The 27,994-nt window shown below is 32.3% G+C and overlaps 8 protein-coding genes across 8 annotated transcripts; 3 read left to right on the forward strand and 5 right to left on the reverse strand.

Annotated features, from left to right (window-relative positions):
• Positions 1-415: 415 nt before the first annotated feature.
• On the forward strand, positions 416-1,486 carry dct (dynacortin; the record flags this gene model as incomplete). Its single annotated transcript, XM_020581979.1, has 1 exon — positions 416-1,486. One exon carries the CDS (start codon positions 416-418, stop codon positions 1,484-1,486), a length of 1,071 nt encoding a protein of 356 aa, XP_020427282.1.
• Positions 1,487-2,356: 870 nt separating this feature from the next.
• On the reverse strand, positions 2,357-3,913 carry dus2l (tRNA-dihydrouridine synthase family protein; the record flags this gene model as incomplete). The annotated part of the gene is made up of 4 exons (XM_020581980.1): positions 2,357-3,157; positions 3,245-3,353; positions 3,436-3,568; positions 3,643-3,913. 4 exons carry the CDS (start codon positions 3,911-3,913, stop codon positions 2,357-2,359), a joined length of 1,314 nt encoding a protein of 437 aa, XP_020427283.1.
• A 1,116-nt stretch (positions 3,914-5,029) lies between these two features.
• On the forward strand, positions 5,030-6,718 carry PPL_11224 (uncharacterized protein; the record flags this gene model as incomplete). The annotated part of the gene is made up of 2 exons (XM_020581981.1): positions 5,030-5,423; positions 5,499-6,718. The coding sequence occupies 2 exons, from the start codon at positions 5,030-5,032 to the stop codon at positions 6,716-6,718; spliced, it is 1,614 nt and encodes a 537-aa protein (XP_020427284.1).
• Positions 6,719-6,779: 61 nt separating this feature from the next.
• Positions 6,780-11,486, reverse strand: PPL_11225 (uncharacterized protein; the record flags this gene model as incomplete). The annotated part of the gene is made up of 11 exons (XM_020581982.1): positions 6,780-7,702; positions 7,798-8,583; positions 8,641-9,012; positions 9,078-9,358; positions 9,473-9,740; positions 9,852-10,139; positions 10,219-10,539; positions 10,638-10,924; positions 11,028-11,130; positions 11,191-11,340; positions 11,423-11,486. The coding sequence occupies 11 exons, from the start codon at positions 11,484-11,486 to the stop codon at positions 6,780-6,782; spliced, it is 3,843 nt and encodes a 1,280-aa protein (XP_020427285.1).
• A 409-nt stretch (positions 11,487-11,895) lies between these two features.
• On the reverse strand, positions 11,896-15,500 carry PPL_11226 (uncharacterized protein; the record flags this gene model as incomplete). Its single annotated transcript, XM_020581983.1, has 3 exons — positions 11,896-12,500; positions 12,595-13,574; positions 14,350-15,500. 3 exons carry the CDS (start codon positions 15,498-15,500, stop codon positions 11,896-11,898), a joined length of 2,736 nt encoding a protein of 911 aa, XP_020427286.1.
• A 792-nt stretch (positions 15,501-16,292) lies between these two features.
• Positions 16,293-17,140, reverse strand: PPL_11227 (Rho family small GTPase; the record flags this gene model as incomplete). The annotated part of the gene is made up of 3 exons (XM_020581984.1): positions 16,293-16,613; positions 16,773-16,958; positions 17,018-17,140. The coding sequence occupies 3 exons, from the start codon at positions 17,138-17,140 to the stop codon at positions 16,293-16,295; spliced, it is 630 nt and encodes a 209-aa protein (XP_020427287.1).
• Positions 17,141-17,300: 160 nt separating this feature from the next.
• PPL_11228 (uncharacterized protein) lies at positions 17,301-17,844 on the reverse strand (the record flags this gene model as incomplete). The annotated part of the gene is made up of 3 exons (XM_020581985.1): positions 17,301-17,353; positions 17,519-17,731; positions 17,799-17,844. The coding sequence occupies 3 exons, from the start codon at positions 17,842-17,844 to the stop codon at positions 17,301-17,303; spliced, it is 312 nt and encodes a 103-aa protein (XP_020427288.1).
• Positions 17,845-17,982: 138 nt separating this feature from the next.
• Positions 17,983-27,892, forward strand: atr1 (protein kinase; the record flags this gene model as incomplete). Its single annotated transcript, XM_020581986.1, has 13 exons — positions 17,983-18,014; positions 18,788-18,933; positions 19,312-19,724; positions 19,826-20,065; positions 20,139-20,688; positions 21,073-21,587; positions 21,662-23,517; positions 23,605-23,988; positions 24,074-25,231; positions 25,308-25,608; positions 25,678-27,179; positions 27,440-27,567; positions 27,849-27,892. The coding sequence occupies 13 exons, from the start codon at positions 17,983-17,985 to the stop codon at positions 27,890-27,892; spliced, it is 7,269 nt and encodes a 2,422-aa protein (XP_020427289.1).
• Between the last annotated feature and the right edge of the window lie 102 nt (positions 27,893-27,994).

Genomic DNA, 27,994 nt, shown 5'->3' on the forward strand with positions numbered 1-27,994 from the left:
TTATTGTTAATAACTCTGTCATCTAATCATTATTTTAAATTTTTTTTTGTTTTTTATACTTGAAAAATCATCATTTTGCTTGCTGTGGTTGTATATAGTGTGTTTAGAATATTTTATTCCAATTCAATCAATCAAATTATTACTATAAATAATAAGTAAACAAAGTAGTGTGTGTATTATTAATTGTTATCATTATCATCATCAACAACAACATAAATCATAAACAGCTGATTGTAACTAACAAAAAAAAAAAAACAATCAAAAAGTCAAATTTATTTATATATATAAACAATTAAATTAAAATAATTTAAATTCAATTTATTTCTAATTAGAAAAATAAATATTCTTCAAATCTCTTAAATTAGCTATAGTTTTTTTTTCGCAATATATTTCAGAAAGTTAAAGTTAAATAATAATGTCAAGTCAAGATGAAATTGAATCACGTGAGGAGCAACGTTTGAGCCGTGCTCTCCAAGGTAAAGTAGGAACCAATCACAAGGGTAGAGTCACTTCATGGGCTCCAGTTGTCACCAAGCCAACTCCAACCGTCCCGGTCAACTACTCGGGTACCGCCAGCGGTGGCGGTGTTGACACCCAATCGCCATATGCAAATGTTGCAGGTCTCTCAATTAGCGACGAGAAGATGCGCCAGGAACAAGCACGTCTTAAGAAGTGGGGATTGGACACCGGTGCCGTCTCTCCAGCATCGTCGAACGAGGAGCAACCATCGTCCAGCCAATCGACTCCATCGCTAGAGTCGGCGGAGCTCGACGAACAAGCTCGTGTCGAAGAGCGTCGTCTCACAAAGATGGGACTTAGCTCGAACAACCTCATCGAGGAGTATGGAGCACCAACCAAAACAACAACAGCACCAGCAGCAGCACCATCAAAGAACGACGCACCAGTAGATAACGCTTCGATTGCAACCAATATCGACGGACACACCAACGAAGAGAAAGTCCGTCAAGAACAGAAGCGTTTGGAGCGTTGGGGACTCAAGATCAACACTGGTAGCACATCGCCAGCCAACTCCACATCACCAGCCGCTTCAATCTCACCGAAATCCAACAACAGCAGCAACTCGACAGCCACTCCAGCAGCTCCATCGAATCCACTCAACACACAAGCTGCCAACGCTGTTGCCAAGCAATATGGATTGACTGCCGATCAAGTCCAGCCATTTTTAGATCAATTGATATTCGCTGCCAAGGCAGTCAAACTCATTCTCCACAAGAAATCATCGAATCACGACGTCACAATCACCACACTCATGGACATTGTCAGAGAGTCTGCCAATTTCGCTCTCACACTCCCATCCGATCTCCCAATTGGCTTTGACATTTCACAGTCTGCCGGTAGATTGGCCGGTGCCGTCAACGAACTTGTCAAAGGCGGTGACAACCGTGAACCAGCCCAAACAATCAAGCTTTACGAAGAGATTCAAACCATTCTCGGTGTTCTTTACTTGGGTGTTGTTGCCAATTAAATAATTTAAATCAAAATCCAATTAACAGAATATATAATCAACCAATCAACCAACCAAATCACTTTATTCAAAAAACAACAATACCAATGTTAAATAGTATCGCCACAACTAAAATCAATCAGTCAAATCAAATCCCATCCCTATATTATTTTCACTCTATTAATATTAACCTAACACACTTCTACCCTATCTAATCTATTCTAATATTATTTCCACTATTGTAGTAACAATAAAATAAACCAAAATTAATTTATTTATCTAAAAAAAATTATTCTTTATTATATTCAAATATTTCAGTTTTGTTAACCCTAATATACAATAAAAAATTAATTATTAAACTTTTACACTAATTGGTTTTTCGTAGAACAATATATAGAATTTATTAAATAACCAATGTTTGTGGCAAACAACTCATTATTTTTTAAATGAATAGATAAGATAAATGTAATTTGAAATGGCTGAACAAGAAAAAGATAAAGATAAAGCAAATGGTATCATAGAAGATGAAAGAGAATCTGAGTGAAGAAAGAAAAAGATGTTTTGCAATTCGAAATCTTTGTTTATGAAACAAGTCAATTATTAGTAAAATTATTTCTCTCAGAATTTCCAAAGATGCCCAAGAGAAACTAGCCTCTGAAGTTATGGTAAATAGAAGGATAAATGACACAGATTCAAAGAGAATGCTTTCTTACCTCTCCACTTTTGTTGGCAAATCCATTCCATATGTTATTCAAGTTTTGTGTTCTTCCTGAATGATTAAAGGGATTAGAGTGTAAACATTAGAATTACTTATAGTTTTGTTTTGCTATTTTTTGGATAAATAAATTTGTTGGTGGTAGGAGAAACGAGCTGGTCGATAATCATCTATAATTAATCTTTATTATTATCTTCTATTTCAGTTTTATGTTTCTTTGAACTTGGTTCTTGTTGTTGTTCATTTTTATCTTGTTCATTTAAATTTGAAATTGTTGAATTTGTAATTGTAGTTGTTGTTTCTTTTTTTTCTTCATTGATAGTTCTTTTTTGATTTGTATTATTATTTTTGTTATTATTATTATTATTATTATTATTATTTGATTGATTTTTAATTGATTGTGTTTCCAATTTCTTATAGTTTAAATAGTTTTCCAAATCTTTTTCCAATCCCCAAATTTTACATAGTTGATCATAACCTTTTGCTGATGTCGATGCTTTTCCTTCTACAGTCTTTTGCATTTCATTCTCCTGAATCATTTGATTGACAACGTACTTGGTGTTGTTATAGAAGTTGTCTTTGAGCATTGCCAATCGCAAATATCGTTTGATGACATGTTCCAGTGGATCTGGCGCACCCGCTTTGAATACGGAGATATTCTTGATGGCACCGCGTGCCACCATGACAGAGTTGGCACCGGTCATCTTCTTGACCTTCTCGATATCCTCGTTGACAAAGATATCGCCGTTCGCAATGATGGGAACAGAGAACTTGGCATTGTCGAGAATGTTCTTCAGACGATCCCAATGCGCTGGATCTCTCGGTCGCTCCGGTATCGTTCTCATATGAACACCAATCGCTTTAACACCTGTATTCTCAATGATTCTCATCAAATCGATCGTCTTATTATCATCTTCCAACAATCTAATCTTACAGGTCACTGGTAATGGTAGATTTCTAATCAATGTTGTTAAAATCTATATTAAGTTATTAAGTTATTTCGTTAGTTTGTTAGTTTGTTAGTTTGTTTGTTTGTTTGTTTGTTTAAACTATTTGATAATTACATCTTTTATAGTGTCTGGTTTAGAAAGTAGAGCAGAACCCATACCACCTTGAACAGAGAAGAACTTTGGACAACCCATATTGATATCAATAGCACAGACATCATTTACACTAATTAGAAACACAATACAATGTTAGTATGTTTTCACTAAAGATAATGTAGTGTTTGTTTAACAGGCAGATCTATACATACACAACTTGAGCAGCAGCCAATGCAGTGGTAGCAGAAGCAGTACCTAATTGAAGTACATTCAGAGTGTCTTCAGCACATGTTCTATATGTAATAGTATTATCTTTTGCAATGAAATCGATTGTACCCAATGATTCTTGAATTATAATTGTGTTAGTTAACAAACTATTCATTAAACAAATTAACACAAGCAATAATACTACTACATACTATTGATAACTCTTTTTGTTTGAGAAACTTTCAAATCGATTAGTTCCTCACTGTATGCAATGTCACATCCATATTCTTTGGCAAGCAATCTCATTGGGAGTGTACCGACACGTACCATCGGTGCCATAATCACCTTGTCATAGTAGTCCATTACAACTGAACGTTTTGAATCATCTGTAGATATTGATGCTGTTTCGCTCTCTAAAACCAACAATGAAGAGCTACTTGTAGTATTATTAACAATTGTATTATTATTATTATCCTCTATCATTTTATTTATTAATTTTAAATATTAAATTAAAATAAACAAAACAATTCGAACTGTACTATATAGGAAAGTATATATACTATATTAAACTAAACATAAACAACTTAACATTTCTTTTCGTCTCGTTTTTAATTTAACAAAAAATTATGAGAATTTTTACAAAATTAGTTCGAAATCAATTGCTTACACAAAACGAAACAAGAGCTGATTTATAAGAGTTATTATATAATAAAATCATTGACACCTTTCTATTAATAGAATTAATTTAATTTAATATAAATAATTAAAAGGTTTGACTAATTTAGAGTTGAAGTTCGATGCTTATAAATCACCGCAATTCAACCTGCTCGAGCACACCTATCGTGGTATTAATGTGGTGATCATCGTATTGGATTTGTGTGACGAAAGAACTTTTGATGATGTACGACTTTGGTACCAAGAGGTACAGCGTTATGGCTACAATAATACCAAGGTGATTCTAGTCGGCAACAGAACAGATCTAGGATATAGAGACACGTCGTGTCTCTCAAGAGCAAGTAGATGAACTCATATCTAAACTATCATTTATGTACTACTATGAAACACATGTGGAGAATCCAGAGCAACCTGAGCTCTTTGATATGATGTTAACAGAGCTAATATATCGTATACAGGATAATGATTTAACTCAAGCAGATTGGATAGACTCAATATTAAGTAGAAAAAACAAAATTTTACATTGCATTCTGTTATTCAATGTTAAAATTAATTCAATGGTTAACAATTATTTTTTCATTTTACACACATCACTCTGAACTTTCAATCTGATGCTGTGACTCTGCTAAAGCTTACAGTTTTAAGCTCAACAGGAACACTAAATTAATAAATTCAATAAATTAAAGGTGATGATATTTGAATGACAAGTCTAATTAGATCAAAAAAAATTCAAATGTTTAATTCCATTTTTTCAGAAGCAAATTAAAAAAAATTTGGGTGGTTGGCCCCAAATGGAATTAAACAAATGCTAAATTAATCATTTCAACACATCTTGATCAATGTGGTCACCACTCAACAAAACAAAATAAAAAACAATACTGTTATAAAAAATTTAAAATGAATCAATTTTTTAAAATATAAAAAATGAATAGTCAAAGTTATAATAATAATAATAGTAATAGTAATAGTAATAGTAATCATATTTTTGTAAATCTACCATTACTTTTAATTGCAACCATAGTTAGAGAGCTAGATAGTGATGTGGAGAGAATTTGTTTCAGTTTGACTTGCAGGCGATGGTTCTATCTGCGAGAGAAATATATTTGGTTCACCTGTTCTTATATTCCTAAATCATTCAAGGGCTGGCTACTCGATCCGAAAACCAATCCGACATTCACATTGAATTCATTCAGAGAGCTACTTCATAGAGGTGTCGATGCAAAACCAATCAAATCAATATTGGTTTGCAATAAAGACTATTTTAAGAATATAAAATCTATAAGTACAACCACTTACTATGATGACTATATACCGATTGGTAATTACAATAATAATAATAACTTAGTAATTACATGATGATTATTAATTAGATCTATTAATATATATAAAAAAGAGGATATTGAAAACTATGTGATTAGTGAATCTTGCACAGATATCACTTTCATTTCACACATAATCAACCAAATCGCAATCGATAAGATAAGCAAATCCAATATTAAAACAGTAGTATTTCGTACGGATTCATTCGAGTTTGGTAACCACCAAAGACTTCCATTGAATATCTCTACAATTATTTTACATCGATCTATCGATGAGTCATTACTACCTTTGAATTTGAAGAAATTGGTTTTGGGATGTTCCCCTCCTCCAAGGGCGATCGATGCCGCCAAACTACCGAGATCACTAGAACATCTTTACATTGAAGGTAGGCATGATGATCCCGTTGATGTTGGTGCATTCCCACCGAATCTCAAGTTCCTACATTACATCAATTACTATGAATCGCCGCTAAACGTACAACTTCCGCAAAGTCTCACTCATGTCTCAATAACAAATATTTGGCTCCCGCACATTAGTAATCTGAAATCGATTAAAAGACTGGAAATCGATCTGGTCGACGACTTTCCCATACTGTCCGTTGACATTCCATCGAGTGTAACTCAACTTATCTACGCCACTACAAATATCGAATTTTTTGTCACACCCTTTATCATTCCAAGAAATATCAAGTATCTAAGGTTAGCCGGTCAGTGTCGATATGAACCCAACATATTCGCGCAATTCGATCGATTGAAGACGCTAGAAGTCATTTCCAATGAGAAAACCGAACTTGTTATCGGAGAACTCCCAGAGAGTCTGACCACTCTGACACTGCCCTATCAAATCGACATGCCGCTGGAACAGTACGTCAAGTTGCCACCACGTTTAGAAAACCTCTATATACATGGGTACAAAGGTGTGATCTCCTATATGCCTACCACGGTTAAAACCATTGAGCTGAGACAAAACACTTTCAAGTATCCAGTGATAATACCTCCATCAGTAGAGACCGTCTATTTCCAATATTGGAATGAAAATGATACAGTTGACATACGCTCTGATGACTGGCCACCGTCACTGACCTCCATGTCCACAAACGATATATTACCATTTCAATTGCCAAAATCAATTACAAGCGTCAACCTCTTTAAGATTGAGAGTTCCTTTAATTTTTTCATTCAAAGACTAAACGAAACAACATTCTTGGTTCATGGAGCTAGAAATTCAAATTTAGTTTTTTTCATTTCAAATTGGGATACAATCAGAATTTTACTACCAAAATTAAATGTTTAATTTATTGCCAACTAAATAATAAATATTATTATATTGATTCATTTATTTATTATGTTGTTTATTATTTATCTTTCTCTAGTACCTTTAGTTTATTTTGCATTATTTGTTTCTCTCTGGCATTTTTTCTTTGTTTCAATCTTAGAATGACAAGTGTTGTTACGATAGCAATGAATACTATTGAGGCAACAACAATAGCAACAATGATACCATTCGATAATCTCTTGTTAGATTTAGGTGAACAGATTTGATCTAATTCGCTAGAATCATCACCAACATCAATAAGGTTAGAGAAATCAGGGTCCAATAGTGCAGATCTCTCGAAATATGGAATGGTAATACCAATTTTAATAGATCGGAAACTAGATGAATCAGTTTCGTTCGTTCCTATCACTTCTTCATCTAGTACTCTATTGTCGACTGTTGATACTCTTGAATCTAAAATTCCATATGAAATGAATCGACCATAAAGACTGGTTTTATCGATATTCATTTTTATCCAGGATATATCGTTCTTCTCATTGTAACTACCTATCTGTTTGGAGGAACATGAATCACGACCAGATAATCCTTGGATAGTTGCTTCCATCACAACTTGAAGCATGTTTGTTTTCAACTTGAAATCAAACGATGATATATTGATGGAATATTTAATGGTGGATGGTGATATGATAATTTGTTGACCTCCAAAATCAATGGACCTTGAATCATTAAAGAATTCAATTGTAATATAAACTGTTGTATTGGTCCCATCGAGTATACTTTGATATTGATATCTTGGATGATCAGTCTGACTGGTTTGATCATTTAACTTCCAATTTGCTAACTTGTAGGTACTAACAATATTCATTAAACTATCAATTTCTCTAACTTCAATTACGTGAACCTTGGATGTGATATTATTGAAATCAGTGTATGTTGGATCTGTAATAGTTATATTGGTAGTTGGATCAGGTTGAGGTGTTGGTGTTGGAATAATAATAATTTCTAAACATTTGTTAAAATTTGTTTTAATAAATTAATAAATAAATTAATAAATAAGGTATAAATATTAGAATTGATAGATGGTTAGGTTAACTTACTAGAAGAACATGATGGACCATACCAAGGTACACGACATTCACATCCACTATTTCTGCAGACTCCTTGACTGTTGCAAGGTGGTGTTCCTGGACAAATGAAAGGTGGTATTGGATCTAAATTTGTTTTGAAAAGAATAATTCTAAAAGGATTGGAATCAACCTTATTCTTAGTAATGATTATATCTACTGAAGTAGAATTGGTTTGTTTGACTCGGTTGCTAATTTGGATGACAACTCCTGAAAAGAAGTCAATGTCAATGTGTTGGAAACCGTTTCCATCGTTATAGTTAATTGAACACTTCACGACATCATTGGAAGTTCCAAATTGCTTTCCAAACAATGTAAGAGATCCACCGTACGATGACAAAAGACTTGTTGATTCGATAATAGGATAATCCATATTTGTCTTTCGGACTATATAGAATGGGAAACTATTGTCTCTAAGATCGGTTGAAAGATAAGCATTGTAATTGGATTGACTATCTATTATTCCATAAACAGATATGAAAATAGTATTCATACCGAAACCATATGGAAGTTGTGTTGAAGCATAATAATGACCTTTTGAAGGTGTAGAGATTGGTGATTTCAATAATGATGTTGTGATATTCAAAATTTGACCATTCTCAGAGGTCAAAATTATCAAAGGTTGATCCATTGATCTATAAGTATAGATTTTATAATCAATGTATAAATCGAATTCAACAGTTCTATTTGGACTATAAATTTCAACTTCTTTTGTGGCAATAAAATTGGAAATTTCAGGAACATTGGAAACTAGAGTCACTATAAAAATAGAGATATTAATCAATTATTGCTTTTTTTTTAATAAAATTATCTTACTTATATGGTCTACTGAAATTCTGAATTCTGATTGAGAAGTGGAAACAGCTGAGACCAATGGATTGTAAAGACGTTCTCTTTTAGTGGGGTCACCTAAAACCATATTCTTCATTGATATATTCTTGGGTGCCAGTAAAAATGATTCTGGAACTATAATTTTATATTTTCCATTGACTAGGTTCGAAGGACCAAATGATATTCTTAATGGATTTGCATCGATATCAGATACAATATCAACATATCCAACTTCAAAATCATTTTGGTCATAGATATTTAAAAGCCATCCTATTTCAACTGGAGTACTTGAGTTGATTATGACATTTTTATTCGGAAATGCCTTAACATCAAGTAATTGCGGTGGAAATATATCATCTTTATAATTTTATAATAAATATTAATTAGTAAATAATTAATTCTTGAATGACAATTAAACATACCAGAGTTTAATATTGTTAGAGATCTATTAAATGGAATTAATTGTGAAGGAATTATAGAGCCAGTATACAAGTCAGATATTGTGTAATCAATATTTCCACTCATCACTGGGAAAGTATAATTAAATGGAATTGTGTAAAGTTTCAAAAGTGGATGATAGAAACCATTAAACTGATACTTGTTAATGGTGAGTGTTGGAGTAAGATCTGGATATGAATTACTTAGATTGAAATATAAAACATTGGAGTTGAAAGCTTTTACATCCCATTGACTATATTGGAAACTAAAATAAGTAATATTACTAGAAATGAAAGATGCTAAAACAATATTTTAAAAATAATTATTAAAAAAATGATTTTTTTAAAATAAATAGAAATTCTTACGATTATATAAAAACGGTTGATAATAAGGAAGAGTTAAGTTTGTATTATAGATTTGACCACTATAAATATCGATACTATCTGCTCTAACGTTGAAAATCGTTACTATAAAACCAGATGGTTTCTTCATTGGTATCAACTTTTCATAGGTTCCATTGGTAGCTGTTCCTTTAATTAAATCAGATGTATATAAAATTTGATTACCAACGTATATATATTTAATAGCATAGTTTGATTCAACTGTTATTCTAAAAATAAAGAAATAAGATGTAGCTCTTATCATATCTATTTTAATAACATTAAATTTTGATATACCTACATTGTTTTATTAATTATAAAACAAAAAAAAAAATTAATAAAAAAAATATCATTTTTTACATTGTTTAATTTTCTTACTTGAACTTTGTCTATTGCCTAAAATAAAAACGTTTAATGATTGTGTTTCAGCGCTACTATAATAACCACCTACAAATTCTGTAGATAATATATCTTGATATTTATAATAAAATCCTGTTTCATTGAATTTACTTGGATACTTTATGATTGTAGTTATACCTGTATCACCTCCCATTATCGTATTTAAATGAATTGGCCATATTTCTTTTGAATACACCTCATTTCCAACAAAAGTAACATTAAGAGTTTTATTTAAAGCTTGGCTAATAGATAAAACTCCGGAAAAACCTATTTTTTTAATATCGAGTTTAATAACTTTTACTTAAAAAATCATGATATTTTTAATCTTTCAAAAAAATTAACTTACTTTTTAACTGTTTATCTAGTTGAACATTTGGTCCTGATGAAGTTCTTGAATCACAAATAAAACTACCCAATATCGATACTTGTAAATATTGATTTGGAATGGTAGCAAAATATACATCATCATCACCCGATCGCATTACCCTTTGGAATTGATAGTACTTTTCTTCTTCATAGGTGTAGAACAATCTTGTTTTGTTGATATTTCTGACATATGCCATTGCAATTGGATTGATAGTATCGGCTTGCTTCGTGAAATCTTCATAATAGGTATCTACATTTAATGGAAACTGTGTATAAGTTGCATTTAGAACAACAGTTGGATCTTTTAATTTTAAAAGGAAAAAAAATTATTAATTCACTTTTTAAGATATTATTTAATTTGTTAAAATTTTGTAAAAAACCATTAATATTAATACTTACAATCCCAAGGGAACAACGAAGAAAATGTAATATTATTAGATTGTGATACTAAATTAAAACCAACAGTTATTGTTGAATTTAATCCTAGACTATATTTTGGAAATAAATAGACCTGAACATAGTAAAGATGATTCGATCTTGTGAGTGTCATATCACAATAATAAGGTGGTGGGATATTACACAATATATTATAAATAAATGGATCAGTAGGACTGTAATATGAAGTAATACCAAAATCAACATAAAAGCCAACTGTAAATGGATCTAATGAAGTGATTTCCGAGTAGCTGTTAATTTTAAATTGAGATGATACTATTTCTATTAAATTTAAATGATATAATTAAAAAAATGATAAAAATAACCATAAAAACCAATGATATCAATAAATACATACGGTCACATCTAACCTCGGTAATGGGTATAAAATCCTGATTACCATAGGTTGTGTTTCTATAGTACAAATTCGGGTAAACACCAGTTGACACATCCAAATCTATTTGAAAAAGGAAAATCTGGCTCGACAGATCGTTTTGGATTGCACTCTTGAACACACCATCTGAGGATACAGAGAAATCAGTTGGGCTTATCCAATAGTTTGCTGCCATAACAACTGAGAAACCCGATTCACATTTCTTTATTACTGTATCTGGAAACAATGGTGGAAATGGTTGTTTTTGAATCAATGTCAATGGTTGTGATGAAACTGAATATATATTATTTATCGAAAGTAGAAAATTAATTAAATTATTTTATTTAATAACTATATTTTAAATTCATCTAAATACCTGTTAAACTACAAAAAGTATTAAAAATAAAAATACAAATAAATAAATAAAAAATCACTTTCATTGTTTTTTTATTTTTAACAATTAAAACAAAAGTTATTTTTGATCATTGATTGTTGAAGAAACCTCTTGTTTAAAATGATTTTCTTTTGAATTGTTCATTCCTTTAACAAATCCAAAGCAAAATATTTTTAAAAGAAAGAAACCCCCGATTGTTTAATAACAAATTTTCCCAAACTTTATAATTCAAAAGATATTTATTTTAAAAAATAAAATAAAAAAATAATATTTAAAGTTTAAGATTACGATTCTATGGTGCAATAAAAAAAAAAAAAAAACAATTGTGGTCATATCTGTTGATCATATGTACATTGAACAGGATGGTGGTTCACCCAATTTTTATTTTTTTTAATTCCGATTAAAGTGTCAAAAAAGATATTTTAAAAGTCTCTTGAATTGTGGTTTACGGGTTACTAGTACCATGAATTATTGTTATTATTATTGTTATTATTATTTTCATCATAATATATTTGTGATGATGATGCGTCCAAGTTTAAATTATAAAGAGGAAACTGTTGTTGTGCTTGTTGTTGTTGCGGATATCCTTGTTGTTGTAGATAACCTTGTGGTTGTGGCTGTTGTAGTAGTTGTGGTTGTTGTGGTTGTTGTTGATATGGTTGATATTGTTGATATAGTTGCATATATGATTGTTGCAGTTGTTGTTGTTGTAGCTGTTGCTGTTGTAGCTGTTGTGGTTGTTGTGGTTGTAGTTGTTGTTCTGGTAATTGATGAGTTGGATTCAACACATAGAAACCTCTAGAGTTGTTATGATCATTGTCTTTATTATTTTGGATTGTCCAACGGTCATTTACTTTTGGTATAGGTATGGTGTTGAATGTTTCCTCGTTTTCAGGCGATAGGTACCTTATATACATCTTAACATTATACTCAAGGAATATAAATTCAGGTGTACGGAATTGTGCTGCCATCTTATCTGTCGATACATGAATGTCATTAATAATTAATCGAATGAAATCATCGGTATCGACAAAGATTACTACAACCTTAAACTTTCTACCTATAATTTGAAAAGCAGTAAACATGTTTTTTAATATTAATAATTGGAAAATTGTTGAAAAAAACAAATAATGTTATTATATAAATAATCATACCATTTTTAATACGAACGGAAGCCTCGATGGTTGACTCCCGGTAGTCATCTTTCGGAATGTAAGTATTCAGGAATTTACTGATGATTGGATACGGAAGAAACTTGGAGGCCTTTACAAATATCGTTTGTCTCGCCTCACTAAATAGCTTGCCATCTACACAACCAGTTGGACTCCAGTATGTCAGTCTGATTTCGGTTTCGAGATATTGGCTTGTTGTTTCATTTCTTATAGTGGTACCTTTAACACTGAAAGTACCATCGGCACTAACATTGGACTCACAGTTTTCCAAAGTAAAAAGAGTTTTATCTTTCGGAAAGGCCAGAATTACAAGATCTATGTGACTAAACTTTATATTTGGATAGATTGTATTCACTTTCTTTTTGACCAACTCCAGATTGACAACACCATAAAAACAGCAATTGTTTCTTTGGAGTGTGTGTGTTGTGTGAGAGGTCACTGTAAAGAGTGGTTCATTGTTGTTGTCGGGTTCTTGTTGATTGACTATGGTTGGTAGCGGTTGTAGTTGTTGTAGTTCAACTTCCATAGCATCTCCATTGGTATTTGAGGTTGTGGTAGTTGTGGTATAGGTGGGGGTGATATTATAAATATAATTATAATTATTTGTAGTGGTGGTTGTTGTGGCATCTGTAGGCAGAGTTGGAGTGGGTGGTATGTTGTTAAAGTTGTTTCCATTAGCATTGCTAATGAATCTATTGTTTAATGGTTGCGGTAGTTGATGTGGTGTTGGTGGTTGGTTGAGATTTGGATTTGGATTTGGATTTGGATTTGGATTAACAACAGCAGCATTTTCAAAGAAGTCAAAATTGATATGGATAGAGTTGTTATTGTTATTATTAAGTTCTTGTCTTATTGGACAATTTTGAAATACTACATTCTCTCTTTGATCTGTTGATCTATTACGAGAATTATACTCGACTAATGGTTGTTGATGGCAATCCATTTGATGATGATGAAGTGTTCTCTTTTGAAAAAAAAAAAAAAACAAAAAAAAAAAAAAAAAAAAAACAAAAAAAAAAAAACAACAAATGATAATTATATTTACTTTAAATAAATATAGAAATTAAGAAATGATTTATCAGGTGTAACTTTATCTCAATTTATTACAACAAAAATAAAATAAAATAAAATAATTAATCAAAAAAAGCACACCATTTGGATTTAAATTTTTAGTTTTTTTTGTTTTTCAAATAAGGAATCGCCCGTATGTGGTGTATTGATCAAATCCGAATGTGTTGTTGCAATAAGATGATAAATTAATTTATTTTTGAAAATTTTGTGGATGGTATTTGAATGAAAATCAAATGGTAGAATAAAAAAAAAAAATTTAGAAAAGAATTTGATTCAATTCTTGCGAACACAGGTGAACCTCACCAAGAAGAACAAACCCTGAAAAAAAAAAATGGCTTTCAAAAATTTGAAACTAATCGTGGTGCAACAAGTAAAGTTGGCAAAACATATCTTTTGAAAAATTTCTCAAAATTGAAACAGCTCAGAGGTTTATTAAAGAATAAAGTAATCATTTCAAAAAACTTTAAGGTCATTCGGCACATTAATAATGAAAATTACATTAAACTTTTCAAATAATTAATTTAAGATGAATCTGCGATTGATTAGATATTTTTTGTCTTATCGTTTATTTGTTCAAAAGCTAATAAAATTGTTAATGATAATATTTTTTAATTAATTAAAATTAAATTTGAAAAAGATATTTTTGTAGATACGCTGTTGAATCACGACGAATAAAATGAAAAATTGTTATTATTATTATTGTTGTTTTCATCAGAATCTGTTTGTGATCTTGATGCATCCAAGTTGAAATTATAATGATTAAACTGTTGTTGTGGATAACCTTGCTGTTGAAGAGAACCTTGTGGTTGTGGCTGTTGTGGATATCCTTGTAGTTGTGGATGTTGTTGTAGATAACCTTGTTGCTGTGGGTAGCCTTGTTGTTGTGGATAACCTTGCTGTTGTAGAGAACCTTGTGGTTGTGGCTGTTGTGGATATCCTTGTGGATGTAGTTGTTGTTGTGGTAATTGAAGAGTCGGATTCAACACATAGTACCCCCTAGAGTTGTTAAGATCATTGTCGGAAACCTCAATGGTTGACTCGCAGTAACCGGTTCCTGGAATGCAAGTAAAGTCGAATTCATTGATGATTGGATACGGTAGAAATTTGGAGGCCTTTACAAATATCGTTTGTCTCGAATCTCCGTTTAGACCAGATTCAATTTCCATAGCATTGTCATCGGTATTTGTAGTAGCGGTGGTGATATTATAATTATTATTATTAGTTGTTGTGGTGGTGGTGGTGGTGGCATCTTCAGGCTGAGTATATGGATTAACAATACTTGAGTTGGTGTGGACGATATGACAGTCTGCCGATTCAAATCCCGGTAAAAACTCTGGACTATTGAGTACCTCTTTAATAAATTGATGACATTCATCTAGAGATTTTGGTGCGTTGTCTCCATTGGCAATGCTAAAGAATCCATTGTTAGATGATGATGGTGGTTGATCTAATCCTGGATTAGAAGGGTTTTCAAAATACTCTGGGTTGAAGTGGAGTGTATGATCGTCAGTGGTTGCGGCGTCCGTTAGATAGTCTTGGCTCTTAAGCACCTCCCTACTAGTCTCATTACGATATTCCTTTCTAATCCAGCAATTTGAATAGGCTACTTTCTCTCTATCGTTGACTCTACTGAGAGAGCTATAATGAAATGATTTTTGTTGCTGCTGCTGACTATCAATATGATGTTGAAGTTGTTGTTGCTGAACTAATTGAAAGTTTTGTTTTTGTTTCTGAACGGAGTGGCGAGTTTTTTGTTGCTGAACTGAGAGTTGTTGTTGTTGCTGATCATCATATTGATGAAGTTGTAGTTGATTCATTTTTTTTGTTTTTTGTTTTTATTAAAAAAAAAAATGATGATTTATAATATAGAAATTTGTAATAAATGAATAACAAATTATTTAGATCTTGTGATCAAAAAATATTATTGGTGTTTCAACATCAGCACCTCTCCACTTATAAAAAAATATAATTAAAATAGAAAATAAAATAAATTTTATTTGGTTTCAATCATGACATCAATAACAATCACACACCCTGATTACTGGGGTTTCAACATCAGGTGCACCTCGCAACTTTATTAAATAAAAAAACTTACGGATCTGATTTCTTTTTACACAAAAATTATTTAATTTTAACAACGACAAGGGTAATGTTGTTACTGATTAGTATACACACCCCTATGATTTTGTGTGGTGTTGGTAATACCATTGACTCAAAAATGCGGCTGTGTAAATAATGTGCAAATTTAGGTTCATCCAGAGTTTTTTTTTTCAACACACCTTTGTGAACATCAATGGGGTATGAAAAACAACAAAGCAACACGTGGGTCGTTTTATTGTTTTGTATGAATGCTTGACACATTAATAACATATTCATACCCTTTTTTGCAAAAAAATAAATATTTGATCAATCAAAATGCTTCACCACTGATGTTAATAACACAGCACATGTGGGTTTAGTAAAATGAAACTAAAACTAATGAAAATTAACAATAATAGTAAAATGAATGAAAAAACAGTGATATTTACATTTATTTGATGGGAATAGAACTAGTGACAGTTTTTTTTTGATTTGATTTGATTTGGTTTGGTTTGTGGTTAGCAAAGATTTTAAAGAATTATACAACTTGATGATGATGACGACGACGATGATTTGGAGGTAGAAGAACCAGTAGCCGTTCTACCAGTTATACTGTGTCTGGCTGCCTCTTCGAAAACTTTGTTAACACCGTTCTGAGTGAGTGCCGAGCACTCTTGATAGGCAACAGCACCGATTCGCTTCATCATTGCCAAACCCTGTTGTTTTGTGATAGGTTCCTGTTGTCTTTGTGCTAGACGTTCTATAGTTTCGCGATCCTGTCGTAAATCGATTTTCGTACACACCAAAACTATTGGTACATTCGGCATATGATGATTAAGCTCTGGTATCCACTTTAATATAATATAATAATTTATATAATATAATATAATAATGATGATAAGATAGAATAATGAAATGAATAAAATAGTTAGTATCTATCAATCTATCTAATCGATCGTATTCTTAATTAAACCAATGATTGATTTAGAAAACTATTATTGACTACTTACTCTATCAATTACATTATCAAAAGAGGTATGTGAGATCACAGAGAAACAAACTAAGAATACATCGGTGGCGGGATAGGATAGCGGTCTTAGTCTATCGTATTCCTCTTGTGCAGCAGTATCCCATAGTCCTATATTATACGCTCTACCACCTACATTACAAGTTGCAACAAAACTTTCGAAAACTGTCTAAACAAACATGTTAATAATAGAATAAAACAATATCGTATTAGATTGTTATTACATACTGGTATATAATCATTTGGGAATCTATTATGTGCATAAACAGTAAAAAGACAAGTTTTACCAACAGCAGAATCACCTACTATAACTAATTTAATATAAAGATTATCACTACTTGGGTTATGCATAATTTATTTGATTTAATTTGATTTGTTTTGTTTTGATTTGTTTTCTGTTTAAACGATAGATCTAAATAATAACAAAAAAAACAACCAATCTTTCTCAAATTATTAATGACAACAATTTATTTATTGTTGTTTTTTTTATGTTTGTATTATAATCCTTTTTTCATTCTTTGAAAACTTGTGAATTAAAATAATAGATGAATGATAAGACTGGTGCTGAAAAAAATATAAAAATCTATGAAAAATCTTTTTTAAAAGATTTTAAAAAATAAAAATATAAAATCTTTCATAAAAATTATAATTTACAAAGTGTTTTTTTATTTAAATAATAATAAGATAGAATATATTATTATGCTATCTAATTAATTAATTAAACTTTACCAAAGTAAAAGTTTGAGATAGTGGTATACCAATCACAGAGATCTGCCCAGTAGTTGGTCGGATTAATATTGACAGCGGTGGCATTTGGATTGATAATAGCAATCTTTTGAACCGTTTGTAACTTTGAAATACATGTTGCTACACCGTTGATACTAGCACATTGCAAACCGCCCAAACATCTTACTGCACTGCAAACATCATTCGAATATACACCTATAATAAATAAATAATAATTTCTTTTATTAGTTTTTTTTTTTTTTTTTTTTGAAATATTACATACCTTGAACAAGTAAAATTACAAATAAACATAAGATTATAGATTTCATTTTTATATATTGTTTTAGTTTATTTTTTAATAAATTACAATGAATATTAAATTAAATTAACAATGACAATGTCTTAAAAATATCTTAATATAGAAAATTGTTTACAATTTCAATATGATGATAAATAAGATCAATCAAATGAAGATCGAAAATCGTACCACAACCAAAACGTGTGTTTTTAACCACTTGACTCATTAAACTAAAAAAGTATGATATAATTTTTATATTTATCGATTTTATTTTCTCCCACTATTATAGAATTTCGATTGATTTGTATATGTACCACTATCAATATTTAATGTATTATCAAAAAATTATTTTGAAAAGTATGAAATGTTGTTTTTTTCAAAATTATCAAGTCTGTAAAGATAAATAAAAATTAATTCAGTAAATTTATCTTTGATTCAATAAATTATTTAAAAGAGATAAATAATCAATTTTTCATTTTAATTTTATTAAATAAATTGAAGTTCAATTTTCGAAGGGTTTTTTGAATTCAAAATGTATTTGGTAAAGTCTAGTTTTTCATTCTTGAAATTGTTTTGGAAATTACTTTGATTCCAGATTAATTTTCATAAAGTAATTCTTTAAATGAATCAAAAGTATAAATATTTAAGTTTAAATAATTTTTATCAAGTTTTAAACTTTAAAGATAATAGCTTATGAAGCTATGGATACATAATTACTTATGGAATGAATAAGGACATATTGAGGTAATAAGATACAAATACCAATGGGGAATTCAAAAATTTGGTTAACTTTAAATATTAAAAAAAAATAAAAAAAATTAAAAAAAAAAAATTTCAAATAAAAATTTTGTTTTCTAAGTATTTCAAAAAATTGAGCGGGAGATCAACAAAAATGTAATTTAATTAAAGATCTTTAAATTTAATTATTTTATATTTATTACACATTTGTTATAACAACAAATTATAGTTTTTAGATTTTTAGATATTTTTTTAGATTTAATGGTTCAAAATACACCACATTTAAATGATAAAGAACAGATTATATCAACCTTGGTAACATTGATTCAGCAGATATGTGGCCAACAACAGCAGCAACAACAACACCAATCTACTAATCATAGTAATAGTAGTGGTCATCATACAAATACAAAGCTTAGTCAAAGACACATTGAACAGGTCGCTCAGATTCGATCGTTGCTTCCCGAGCTTATCAATACACATCTGCTGGCAAATGGGTCGATCAAGGATGTCAATGAAATCATACAGCTGATAAGCATCATGGTCCAGCGGCTGCCGAGTGGCCAGTGCATTGGTGACAGTGGATCGATCTGTTTCTACCTGTTCAAGTTGATTCCGTTCCTCTCGAGTCAGCAGCACGTTCGAGACGCGCAACTACTTGACAACCTGATAAACACCATCCGATCGATTCTCTACTTGCTGGTCAACGATTTCAACATGCTCTCGATCTTCATGCATGAAACACTACTTATATTCCAAGATATCCAAGAGATATGTGAACAATTGAAAGATAACAACAACAACAACAGCTTACAATTCCCAATACTTTTAAAGACATTCTGTGAGTTATCTTCAATGTTTACCAATACGAAATCAATGTCATTCTTGGATATTGAAACACTTAAAGTTAACAACAACAACAATAACAACAATGAACAACAACAAACATCAACACAACAACAATTACAAACACCAGAGATGGTAGATGGAGTACTCATTACTTTGACATCGTTCGATATGGTTATTTCATTGATGAGTGGATTACAACAGGTAATTAGCTACATTTTCGAATCGACCAGCCAATTCCTACCGGAAGTGATCACACCATTTTGGTTCACACTATCATTCATATTGAAATCAAACATTGCCACCACCGATATAAAGTTATTAAATGTAAGTAGAATATTAACATATTATCATCATAGAATAATAGATTACTAATTCGCAAAAAATAAACATAGTCTACACTTCAAACATTATGTATATTTTTAAAGGATTTCCAATGTCCGCTACGACTTTGTGATGAGTTTCTAGATTCACTACTAAAGCTGGCACAATCTACAATCACAATAACAAACACAGCAAAAGATCAGTCGTTATTAGCTAACAATCTCTCTAGAGCAATCAAATTGGCATCATCGATACTCAGTGACAACCAATTCTTTCTATTCGGTGATAGAATTGTTCATTTAACACCGATTATCTTATCAAATTCAAATAGTATATCAATTAAAGTAAGTCTTAACTTTTATAAAGTAAAAACAAAACATATTTATTAATTGTTGTTGTTTATTATTTATTATGAAGAAAACTATTTTAGAACTTTATTATAGGATATTATTATTATCACAACCATCTCATCAATCGATTGTTAATTTAATACCGTTTCTATCCGATCAATCTATTCAGTCAGTTTTAATAGATTGTTTTAGAAAGGTATTGGATCATTTTGCATCGTCAGAGAATAATATTAATAATAATAATAGTAATAATCAATTTAATGGATTTATTATCAACAAATTAATACAAACGGTTCAACACTTCAATCCACAAGAACAACAGCAACAACAAATCAACCAGTTGAATCGATTTATCTTTACATTTAGTACTGTCGTTAGAATATGTAACGGTTACAACGAGTACCAGAAGGAGTTGTTAGAGTTGTTTATTCATCACATCGGTGAGTTATACAAGTTTGTCATCGCTCACAAAGAGAAGGAGAAAGAGATCGATGTTTCAATGTTGCCTGTCATCAATGAAGCACTCTCGCTATGTTTGACAGTGGTGACAAGTGTTGTCCATCCAAACATTCATATGGCATCGTCGATCGGAAGTCAATATAAATTCACACTGGACTGTATATTCAATCTGTCGTTCCTGCCTTGGAATCACGCATCGCTCTTCACCTCTGAGAAACTAAAGACGTCGCTAGAGTATCAATCTATGAAACACCAGTGTATTACCGTACTAGCTTGGACACCGGCAACTTTCTATCTCGATGAACGCAAATCGATATTCGAAGACACTCTGAAATCGATTACCGAGCAACGTCAGAACAACAAGTACTCTGCTGAATTTCTCATGTTGCTACCGTTGTTCCTAGTGAATCTGTCATCCGACGACAAGCAGGCCAACGACACCTATATCAGCAACCTATTCATACACCTGGACAACTTTATTTCTTCAAACAACACCGACAAACCGATTCCAACAGAACATCTACAAGTATTATCAATGATAGCTGGAAATCTCCATTGTATTAAAAGTAATCATTTAAAAAATAGCAATAGTAATAGTATCAATAATAGTAATAATAATAATAATAATAACAGTAACATTAATAACAATAGTAATAATAATAGTAAAGAAATAGTAATCAATAATTCAATGATAATTGAATTGAAACAATTTAAAATTGATTCACTCATATCGATTTCTCAGATCTTTACAACAAATTATTGGTTACCAAAGTGTAAATGTCAGGATTTGGAAACATCATCAGTAAAGACCCAGAATATGTCAGACTTTACCTTCAAACAGCTTTTTACAACCGATAATCAGATACCTTCAATCATCAAATATCTATATCTATCGATTACTTTCAAGACACAACTTGGACATCTTCATTACAACGAAGAGAATATCAAATATTTCTTTGAGCATTATTTCAAGAATCTAATCACAGACACCAATGAAATTATTAGAAATTCATTAATAGATATTATTGTATCAATGATAAAGTTATGTCCATCAATCGTAAGTTTGCAAATCATTCAATCAACTATTATCGACTAACTAATATTAATTTTATGTATTGTATGTTTTTTTAGTCATCAAAAGATTTCATTCTATCACAATTGTTTACCAATTTGAAACCAATTTGGAATATGGAGAATGAAGATGTTTTACTATCGATTATCAGATTGTTTGGAAAGATTTCAAAGTTGATTCAAATCGATACTGTCTATTTCTTGTTGATAGTGTGTAGTTTGATCGATTGTTTCGGCAGATCTTCACATCTTTGTATCTTGTCGAATGAAATGTTAGACCAGATTGCCAGGCTAAAGAACACCAATCCTCGTGCCATGATAAACACTCTTGCTCCTACTCTCTACCCGATAGTAATCGAGCACATCAAAGAAAACGTTGCCATTCTCAATGAACTATCGAGTCGAGTGCTAAAGACCGATCTCACAACATTCATCAACAACGCTCTACCACATATTCTACCGACGATTTTCGCTAAACAAAATCAACCGGTGCTGAACGAATTGAAATCGCGTTGCAAACTCAAAGATGCAGCCTATGACCAACTCTCTTTTGTTCTCGAACATATCTTTATGTCGTCGCCTGGCAACGATCAGCTGGTGGAAACGCTTGTTTTCCTGGCGAACTTCCTCGAATGGCAAGTGAAAGATATCATTACTTTTGCACCACGATTGTTTTACTATCGTCTCATATTGAATTTGGGTGACGCAAGCAAAGCGGAGCAAGCAAAGGTAGCATTGAAATGGGCGTTCAGTCTACAGGAGGTGTCGGCGCCAAGTGCCGCCGCCTTTGAATTGTTCCTCATGAAAGATTTCCTCGGAACGATGAACCACTTCAACTCGATAATGACCAACAAGCAGAAACCACTCGCCGAGAAAGAGAATATGATGGGTGCAGTGCGTTCATTGCTCGAGCTGCTCGGTGGCGCAGTCAATCGATTCCGTCCAAAGATTATGGCATTCCTAAAGCTGGCGGTGAACACACCGCTCGAAGCAATGTCGATCGATATCTGGCTGACCTTTGTAAAGCTATTGGATATCAACTCGGTCGGTCCCATTCTAAATCAACTGGTAGTCTCTGTTCTACATCTTGTTAATTCCTATCCGGACCGAGCGATATTGATCCTCGATTATCTGATTGTCGAGAAACAAGCACAACTTCACACCTACTTCCATACGATACCTTTGTTGCCGGACTATCCTGTTCTCCAAAGAATCATTGGTGTCCTAGCGAAATACTCTGGAAAGACCGATCTCAAAACACAGATAACACAGCTGATCCAGTTGTTTGGCAATGAATCGTCGGATGTCAAAAACATCACACTCGATCGTCTACAAAAGCTGCTACGTGAACATCGGCTGGAGATCAACAAGTTCATTTGTGACGATGTCCCAATCATATCGGACCTGACGAAAGCACTGTTGATAGGATGTCGTGATCCTTTCGACAAGGTGCAAGTGGCATTCATCGAGTGTCTCGGTGAGCTTGGTGCCATCGATCCCGAGCGTTTCAACTTCAAACTCCGTAACGAAGTACACGATGAAAAGAATCGTGGAATGATTGCCTACGATCTCATCGTCGAGTATTTGGCAAAGTTTGTTTGTTCGCCGAGTAATCCGACTCCTCAAGACAGAGCTGGCTATGCAATCCAGGAGATTCTCAAGATATGCGGTTGCACCGAAGCCAACCAGACCATCGAAGGAAAAGATCTCTGGGATCACTTCACACCGGAGGTCAAAGAGATACTCTATCCATTTCTCACATCCGAGTATCTTCTACCACCATCCCGACAGATTCCACCGAGAGACACTGCTTTCTTCACACCAAAGACACTCTACAAGAAATGGTTAATAAGCTGGGTATCCGATTTACTTAACAGAACTGGTGGTCCAAATGAACCAATATTTAAATCTTGTCGGTAAGTAGCCAAATGTTTAACATATAACAATATTAACTAAAGTAGATTGTTAACAATATATTTAATATTTGTACCAATATTATATAGTGGTATTATTAAAGATGATTTAAAGATATGTCATTACCTCTTACCATTGTTGATTATCAATATCTTTGAATTTGGAAAACCAGAGGATATTAAATTGATTCAAATAGAGATATTGGAGGTATTGAAAAAAGATACTGATCTGTCGTCAGAGAACGGTCAGATGTGTACTCAACGAATTTTCGAAATCATCAATTCTCTCAACAAGTGGATTGACACTAGAAAGAAAAAGAATGAATCTGCCAAAATGAAATCAATGTTCAATGTCATCGATGGATTCCTCAATAGTATACCAGAGACACTATTGTCGACTGCCTCTCAAAGATGTGGTGCACTCTCCATCTCCTTAATGCAAATAGAATCACATATTAGAAAGGAAATTAATGAGTAATTATTAATAATAATAATTTTGATTTATCAAAAAACATTGTTATTGGTACTAATCCTTTTCATTTATTTTCGTATTATATAGACAACCAAAAGATATTGTTTTAAATAACAATCTACCATTTTTATTAAAGATTTATCATGATTTGAATGATATTGATGGTCTGGCTGGTTTGGCTGCACTCAGAACAAAGTCGACCGTCGATGAAAAGATAATGGAGTTTGAGAGTAATGGTAGTTGGAATGATGCTTTTGTTTACTATACAAACGCCGCCAATAATGATCCAGGAAATTATATTTTCAAACTTGGAAAGTTGAAATCGATGTTCCATCTCGGTCATTACGATACTGTTTTGACATTGGCTGAAGGTCTGAAGAAAGAAGCTGGCAACTACAACAACAACAACAATTTAGATGGTATCAACAGCAGCATTATCACAGGCGATGACAACCCTATCAGTAAATACAATTCATTCGCTGTTCAAGCAGCTTGGCGACTCTCCAAGTGGGATATGGTGGAATCGATTCTCCAACAGCCGTATGACTCCAACTTTGAGGTGTCAATCGGACAGATCCTAATGGCGCTCTATCATCGTAATGAACACGATTTCAACATGCATTTGTATCAGGCACGTCTCGATCTCACTCAATACATCTCGGCGGCCAGTCTTGATTCGCTCGATCGTTGCTACCCGTATCTCACACAGCTACACATTCTCAGAGACATTGAAACCAGTTGGAAACTACACGACAAGAACGAAGAATCCAATATCATCAATGAGCTGAACGATCGCTTCAAACTGGTGCAGCCACTCACCAAGATCAGAGAGCCAATTCTCACAGTGCAGCGTGTCATCTACGAGATATTCGATCAGCGCCACGAAACAAGCAAGAATTGGTTGCAAATTGCCAAGTACTCTCGTCACGAACGCAAATTTGAGAATGCTCTCAACGCACTGCTCGCACCAAAGATCATCGAGGACAAACCGTATATCATTGAAAAGGCAAAACTCTGCTTTGCCAAAGGTCAAACCAACGAAGCAATCAATATCTTGGCACAGGAAGTAGGTTCCGCTGCTTCAACGCAACAACACAGCTCATCGAAAGATCAACAACAACAACAGAAAAACAGTAGTGATTCTCACTCTGTTAAGATGCATCTTCTCTTGGCCAAATGGAAACAACAATGTGGATCTTCACATTCTGAACTATTAATACATTTTAAACAAGCTTCATTATATAAGTAAGTTATTGTTATATTAATAATAATAACTAATAATATTTCAAATATTAATTATTTTTTTTTCTTGACATTTTAGATGGGAAAAAGGTTTATTTTATCTTGGTAAATTTTATGACTCTGTTTTATCTAGTATGAAAAAGAATGGTACCAATTTCTATCAGTTCAACTCTAAATCCATGATAGAACCATATACACTCACTAAATATGTGAAAAAGATATTGTCTTCATATGGACAATCTCTGGTGTATGGCCACAACTATGTTTATCATTCATTGACCAGATTCCTAACTGTTTGGACTGATTTCGGTACTACACTTCTCGATAACAGTGACTTGATGAAAGATTTCAAAGCCAAATATTTGAAATCAAAACAAAGTGTATGAATAGAATTTAGATATTTGGAAATAATAACAACAACTAATATTCATTTTATTATTATTATTTAGCCAATGAAAAGTATAGATATGAAGATAAAACAAATGAAAAAGATAATTTCAGAGATTGAAGGTAAAATTCCACCTTATCTTTGGTTAACTTTCTTCCCCCAACTCATTTCGAGAATCAACCATAAGAATCCTGACACTTGGGATATTCTAGAGTCTATCATTGTAAAGGTGTTGGTAGCATATCCATTGCAAGCCAACTGGATTATTGTGTCGCTGCTAAAGTCCAAGGATGCATCTAGAGTGGAGCGTGCAAAGAAATGTTTTGAAAAGGCATGTAAAGATAGCGCATCGATTAGACGTCACGATGAGATATCAAGACTCTCTGAATGTTTGATTGCTCTCGGTGAATCGGAAGCCACTGGAAAGAAAGATGTCCTTAGAATGTCTGTTCAATTCAAGGAGTTGGCATCGATGAAGAACCTAAATGTCATGGTGCCAATTCAATCCAACTTCAATCCGACTCTCCCACCATCCGGTGTGCCAGAAGAGAACTTTATGATCTTTGATCCACATATCCCGACGATTCAATCATTCGAGGATCAGATCGTTGTTATGCCATCAATGCAAAAGCCAAAGAAAATCACAATCGTTGGTTCCACCGGTCAGCATCACTTGTTTTTGGTGAAACCTAAAGACGATCTGCGTAAAGACAGTAGAATTATGGAGTTCAGCACAATGGTTAACAAGCTACTCAGAAAGGATCCAGATTGCAGACGTAGAAGACTTCTTATTCGTACGTACTCTGTTGTTCCCCTCAATGAGGAGTGTGGTCTGATCGAATGGGTACCGAATGTAGTTGGTCTGCGTAACATCATTATGGATCTCTACAAGCCATACTCAAACTTCCCCAATTCCAACAGAATACGCGAACTCTATGGTCCAAACAACAAGAGCATGCCAAGACTCGATATTCTTTCTAAACACATACTACCATATGCACCACCGGTATTCTACAAGTGGTTCCTCAATAACTTCCCTGAACCCTCCATGTGGCTGGAAGCCAGAACCAACTATATCCGTACCACAGCAGTATACTCAATGGTCGGAGCGGTCATTGGTTTGGGTGACAGACACGGTGAGAATATCCTCTACGACAGTACCAATGGTGAGTGTCTACACGTCGATATCAATTGTGTCTTTTGGAAAGGAAAGACTTTCCAAGTTCCTGAACGTGTTCCATTCCGTCTGACCGTGAATATGATCGATGCCTTTGGTGTCAGCGGAGTTGAGGGTGCATTCAGAATCGCTTGTGAACACACTCTCAGACTACTTCGAACCAACCGAGAGGCATTGCTAAGTTTGCTTGAGACATTCATTTATGATCCACTACTCGAGTGGAGAACCAAATCCAGCAATGAAAATGACAAAGCGGTCGAGATCATCAACAATATCAACCGAGAACTTCAAGGTCTTCCTTCAGACATTGGTTTGCCACTTTCAATCGAAGGACAAGTTACAAGTTTAATTCAAGAAGCAAGCGATATAAAGAATCTTGCTGAAATGTATCATGGTTGGGCATCTTGGTTATAAAAATAAATGAATTTATCTTTTTCTAATAAAAATACATTCAAAAAACAGTTTAAACTCATTTTGAAACTTGTTTCAATCTTTTAAACCTAAAATAAACCCTTCAGCATTTTATTAATTATTTATAAAAAATTAAATTTAATTATTATTTTATATTTAGAAGTTATAGTATTTGATATTATAGTTATCAAGTGATTCATTATTTTGGTTATAAATGTGTTTTAAAATGAGTAAGAGTTGAAAGAAATATTGAATCAGATTTTTGTATTTTCTCTAAATCATTAAATACTGAAATTGATTTTAATCTAAAACTGTTTCAACTATCTATCAAATCTTTAGATATCTCACAATTAATAGAATTATGTATATTTCTAAAATAAAATTCTTCTTTATTATTACTATTCTCTAATAAATTTATTTATATCTTCTGTATTGTTTCTTTTAGATTTAATATCTATTGACTATATGAAATTATTGAATCCTATATGATATTTCACGAAAAACTAAACTTTTTCAACAAAACTCATCAACAATGAATTAATTTGCAACATCATCCTCAAATTGTTTCACCAAATTGTGAACTAAAGTTTCCATGATCATGGTGAATCAAAATGAAAAAATGAATAATAAATCTTTTTTAATAGTTTTTATCAGTATGATTTGTATGGTTGAAAAATCCAAGGATTGAACAACTTGTATTTTTAACTCTTAAAAAAAGAAATTAAAAAAGATTAAATATTTTCTTTAATCCTTTTTTAATTCTTTTATCAATTATTTGTTTTTTTTAATT

The sequence above is a fragment of the Heterostelium album genome (assembly GCF_000004825.1).
Source record: "Heterostelium album PN500 unplaced genomic scaffold PPL_scaffold13, whole genome shotgun sequence".
Classification (NCBI taxonomy): Eukaryota; Evosea; class Eumycetozoa; order Acytosteliales; family Acytosteliaceae; genus Heterostelium; species Heterostelium album.